This window comes from Mesitornis unicolor, unplaced genomic scaffold, assembly GCF_000695765.1.
Source record: "Mesitornis unicolor isolate BGI_N332 unplaced genomic scaffold, ASM69576v1 scaffold43058, whole genome shotgun sequence".
Lineage (NCBI taxonomy): Eukaryota > Metazoa > Chordata > Aves > Mesitornithiformes > Mesitornithidae > Mesitornis > Mesitornis unicolor.
The window spans coordinates 1-5,246 of record NW_010200572.1 but is presented as its reverse complement, the minus strand read 5'-3'; the positions used below and the strand labels follow the sequence as shown (position 1 = coordinate 5,246).

Below are 5,246 nucleotides of genomic sequence, written 5' to 3'. Positions count from 1 at the left end.
AAATTTTTTTGCCTTGAATTATTGTAATATGTTTCTACTTCTAGAAAAGGTAGTGTCGCGGCCCGCCTCCGAGGCAGGAGAAGAGTGACTAAAGTTCTGTAAATCCCCTTGGGCTAAATAAAGGTGAGCCAACACCAAATGACCAATTAAACGTTTTAGTGTCAACAACTTGGAAAACATAAAATCGGTTGGTAGTGTGGGTTCTTAGTGGGTGCCTTTTGTAAGAAAAGAGTGACAGGAAAAAAGATACAGAAAGGTATCACCACCCATCGATCCCATGATGATGATGACAGCTGAGCAGTCCTCCGGTGGCGGGCGCATGGTGGGTGCACACGTGGCTGCGTGAGCCCCTGCCTTTTATACAGTCCAGGCCCTCAAGGCTGCTGCGCAGGCGCTATCGTTGGGAGTGGGGGATAGTTGTGAGCCCCTTCTCCACATTAGAACTGCGCATCCTGAGTCCTCGGACAGGTAGGTGCCCCTGCCTCCTGCTTCTAGCACTTATTTTCTTCTTTTTGCAGAGCTGAACTTGCAGCTTTTGTTATGCAGGACCTGTTCTCCCACAGTGTTTGAGACATTAGCTCTTTCAGTCTCTCACAGGTAGATAATGGCATAATACAGACTGAATATTTTCATCTAAGAATGTTGTAAATAAGTTAGCCCCAGTAATTCAGGATATAATTAAAATTATTCGCGCTGTTCAAGTAACTATAAGCAATAGCTAAAACATAGGTCAGCAGTTGATAAAAGGTAACTGGGCCAATCATCATTTTTACCTTTAGCATATTTCTATACTGTTCTAAGTTAGGAGTCACTGATGAGAAATGGGTGAGATTACCACCAAGGGCTTCCACATTAAGTGACTTAACCTCATGCATTAAGAGCCAGTGGCTCTGACTGGTTTGCTCACTAGTCTTCAGAAAGTGAAGGCACTGCAGCACTGCTAGGTCAGGTGAGGCCATGCAGGGATCCCCTTCAGGGATGCCAGGATGAGAGAGGTGGAACCACCTCAGTTACCACATCATGCAGAGGTCATCATGGCAATGCAGTTCCCAACTGCAAACACGGCTTTACCCTCCATCTCATCAAGTCCGTTTATATCAGTGTTCCCCCAAAACATGCCTTCTGCACATGAAACCATGTCTCTTCATCATTTGGTTCTCCACATTGCTCTTCAGTGGTGGAGAAACCAAAAAGGACATGTAGACCTTTGGGGGCTAGGATCATCAGTGTCTTCTGTTTCAGAAATTTTCTGGTTTAGCAATGTCAGTGGAAGAAAGAGATATCTACAACATTAAAAGTCTTGAATTCATAAAACTTGTATATACTGGAGATACCAGAGGTACTGTTAAAGATTTTTCATCACTCTTACTGATGTCTTTACAATGGTGACAGGCCTCTGAGAAATTAGGTTTGTTTCATTCGAGTGTGATTACAGTCCTCCCAGAAGAGATGAATACTGACAATTTCAGTTGTGACAGATTTCTGTTGCAGTGATCGTTAAGTACCAGAAATGTCCTAATTATTCGATGTCAGCCACCGGTGAATGGATAGAGGTGTTCAATATACCTTGTGCTGCACCTGAACTGCTGAACTAGGAGCTGACTCCTTGATCCATCCAACTGCTTGTACTAAGCTTTTGAAGTAAGGTTAAGCATTAAGGATCTATAGTTTTGCGTTTTGTTAATGTTTACTTTTAGACGACAGAATAGACCCTTGTATAATCTGGCTTAGTGCCCTTCTCTGCAAACACTGAATCTCATATACTTCTGTGCATTTGTGTCAGGAAAAGTACCAAATTGTTCCTGCTGCAGTCTGTGCAACAAGCTCCTAGGCTCAAATTCTCATCCAACATCTTTTTTACTGGCCTGCAGAGGTTGCAGTCGAGTCATTTTGCATATGAAAACCATTATCTCAAACACTTCCCCTCTTTTGTCCCCTCTGCCTCCAGAATGCTGCTGTGACACAGCACGATACATACAGCACAGCAACTTTAAAAAAAAATAAAAATCTCTAGATTTCCCTGCCACTCTGATCTCTCCCCGCATTCAAATCTGAATTTCTCCAAAATTCAAGTTGGGTCGGGCCCTTCTCACACAGCTTGTGCACAAAGGGAGGTAACTGCCTGCTGAAAGCTGCAACCATTCCTCTTTTGCCATCTGCCTCCTCCGGATGCTTTTGTTCTCGTCTACATAAAAAAAGTCTGAATTACGGTAGAATAAATAATAGCTTCTAATGAATAGCATCTTAGGTGAATCATGCCTATGTACTTTCAGCTCACTGACTTAAGCTGACACACCTTCATTTTTATTTTAGTTGTCTAGGATTCAACAAAGGATCAGTTGCACAGCTAAGTAAATGAAAGGTTACTTAAGTAATAGTAACTGTCACTTCTGTCTGCCCATAATCTGTTTGAATTTTCCTAGGCCTAACTAGATTAAGCTGAAGTGGAAAATGACAGTCTTCCAAAATAAGTCTCCATACAAACAACTTTTCTGAAATAAAGTAGCTCTTTTGGTTGTTTGGGTATTTTAACATAAATAAACCCATACTACACATTCAGTGCTTTGTAGTGCTAAATTTCTAACACGTTACATTCAGAAAGCAGAGATACCCTGTCCTGGCATTTTCTTTTCAGTCACAGCCACAAATAATGCTGCAGAAGATCCATGGTGTAGAGAGAATAGTAGTGACAGATTTCAGAAGTGCAGCAAGGACACACTGGACACATGCTGTCCTTGATGATGCATTATGGGGGGGTAGGATAAGTAGAACTGGGAAGGTGTCCCGGTGCAATCTATGGCTACCTGTCTGGCACAAGCAAAAGGCTGATCCATGTCTGCCTTGAAAACTGCATGCAGACTTCTGCCATCTGTCTTGATGGGAGCTGTTGGGTTGAGTAGGATGTCTCCAGAGCACACAGAAATATTTCAGTAACAATGTTTTAGTTGCAGTTTAACTTTTTGTTGGTGGGGAGTAGTACTAATAGGAAGTGCATACACATTCATTTGTGTATGAATACTAATATTTATCCTAGCACCTCATTCCTTATGAACTGCATGAATCATTTGTGTTAAAGTAGCCCAAAGAGAACACAGATGAGATAGGGTCCTTAGGCACAGAGTCTCTACCATAGAAAGATTCCAAGCAAAGATATAGGAGACAAAAGAGGACATCTTACCCAAACTTGTAACATGAGCTAAAATAAAAAAGGGCTGGACAAACATCTGTGGGCAGTCTGTGCTTTTAATCAGGAATTAAACTTACATTTTGTATTGCTAATATAATCTTAGCTTTCTTTTTTGAAAGATATTTTTGCTTCTCCATAGTATGTAAATATTTGCTCATTTATCTTTCTACTTTCTTATTTTTCAGTCTCCTCAAATAACAGCAGCATACCACATATCAGAAGCTTTGTACTCTCTTTCGTAAGTCACCAGGATGACCTTATACCTACTGAAGGTGATACTGAAAATGACTCAGAAGTTGGATCAGGAGCCACCAACCAGACTGGATCGTTCCTACATGAACAACAAACAGTGTCAGTGCAAACTGCAAGATACCTCACTAGTCAGTGGCTGACGCGTTTTGTTCCTTCAGTTTACACCGTGGTGCTTGTGCTGAGTCTTCCTCTGAACATTACAGCGATACTCGTGTTTCTGAAGAAGATGAAAATTGAAAAGCCAGCTGTAGTATACATGCTGAATTTGGCCCTTGCAGATGTCCTCTTTGTAAGCGTGCTTCCTTTTAAGATTGCTTATCACTTTTCTGGAAACAACTGGGTTTTTGGACCTCAAATGTGCCGTTTCATCACTGCTGCCTTCTACTGTAACATGTACTGTTCAATAATGCTTATGACAAGCATAAGCTTCGATCGCTTCTTAGCAGTGGTGTATCCCATGCAGTCTCTTGGGTGGCGTACACTGACACGTGCCTCTCTGACTTGTTTCATCATATGGTTTGTAGCAATAACTGGGGTTATACCTTTTCTCATCAGAGAGCAAACGATGGAAATACCCAAGTTAAATATAACTACTTGCCATGATGTGTTAAGAGAATCTGAACTTCACAGCTATTACTTTCACTTCTTCTCCATCTTTTCTTCTGTCTTTTTTATAGTGCCATTTATAATTTCTACTGTCTGTTATGTGTGTATCATTCGATGTCTTAGTTCTTCTACCATTGTTGCAAAACAAAAGAAGAAGATGCGTGCCTTGCTGTTGTGTGTGGCTGTTTTTTCTGGTTTTGTCATTTGCTTTGGACCAACAAATGTCCTTCTCTTAATTCATTATGTCCACTTTTCTTATGACAACAGCTTAGAGTATCTCTACTTTGCCTATCTACTCTGTGTTTGTATCAGCAGTGTAAACTGTTGCATTGACCCTTTTATTTACTACTATGCTTCTTCTCAGTATCAAAGACAACTTTTCAGTCTCTTCAATTGTAAAGAGACTTTTGATCCTAACAGTACTAACAGCAGTGGCCAGTCAGTGTCTACCACTAGTAGAAGGGCTACAATTTCTAATAATGTGAATAACAGTGTCTACAGGAAATTACTAGCAGTGCATTGAGATAATGTGTCTTACCCATGCTTAATTATTAGATAATATGAGACAAAGAATAAGACTGTATTATATCCAAGAAATCCAAAACCTTAAACCAAGTTGCTGTATAATAAATAGTTCTATGGATTCATTATTGTAATGCACTATAATTCAAATTATAAATTGTATATGTATATATACATATATATGGACCTGGATAGGCTGGATTGATGGACTGTGGCCAGTTGTATGAAGTTCAACAAGGCCAAGTGCTGGGTCCTGCACTTAGGTTACAACAACTCCATGCAACGCAACAGTCTTGGAGATGAGTGGCTGGAAAGCTGCCAGGCAGAAAAGGACCTGGGAGTGTCGGTCCAGAGCTGGCTGAACATGAGCCAGCAGTTTGCACAGGTGGCCAAGAAGGCCAAGGGCAGCTTAGATTGCATCAGAAATAGTGTGGCCAGCAGGACCAATGTATTGGGTTTTTCTGTGAGGGGTTTTTGGTTGTGTCCTTGGTAAGGGGGCAAGGGCTATGGAGAAGGCCCTTTGACAAGCTACCTGAAAAGCTCCCACTTTGCCTTTGTCAGACCCACTTCTGACCAGGGCCAAGCCAATCAGCGCCCCTGCGAATTCATGTATTTTAGGGGGGTGCAGGGCATGCCTCGATTGCTCTTTGGCATCGGCCCTGACCAGTGCAGCCCCAGG

General features: G+C 41.6%; 1 protein-coding gene across 1 annotated transcript; it reads left to right on the top strand.

Moving 5' to 3' along the window:
* Positions 1 to 365: 365 nt before the first annotated feature.
* F2R (coagulation factor II (thrombin) receptor) lies at positions 366 to 4,568 on the top strand (the record flags this gene model as incomplete). The annotated part of the gene is made up of 2 exons (XM_010189802.1): positions 366 to 468; positions 3,373 to 4,568. Coding segments are annotated over 2 exons (1,299 nt in total), but the record flags the coding sequence as incomplete, so codon positions are not given.
* Positions 4,569 to 5,246: the final 678 nt, after the last annotated feature.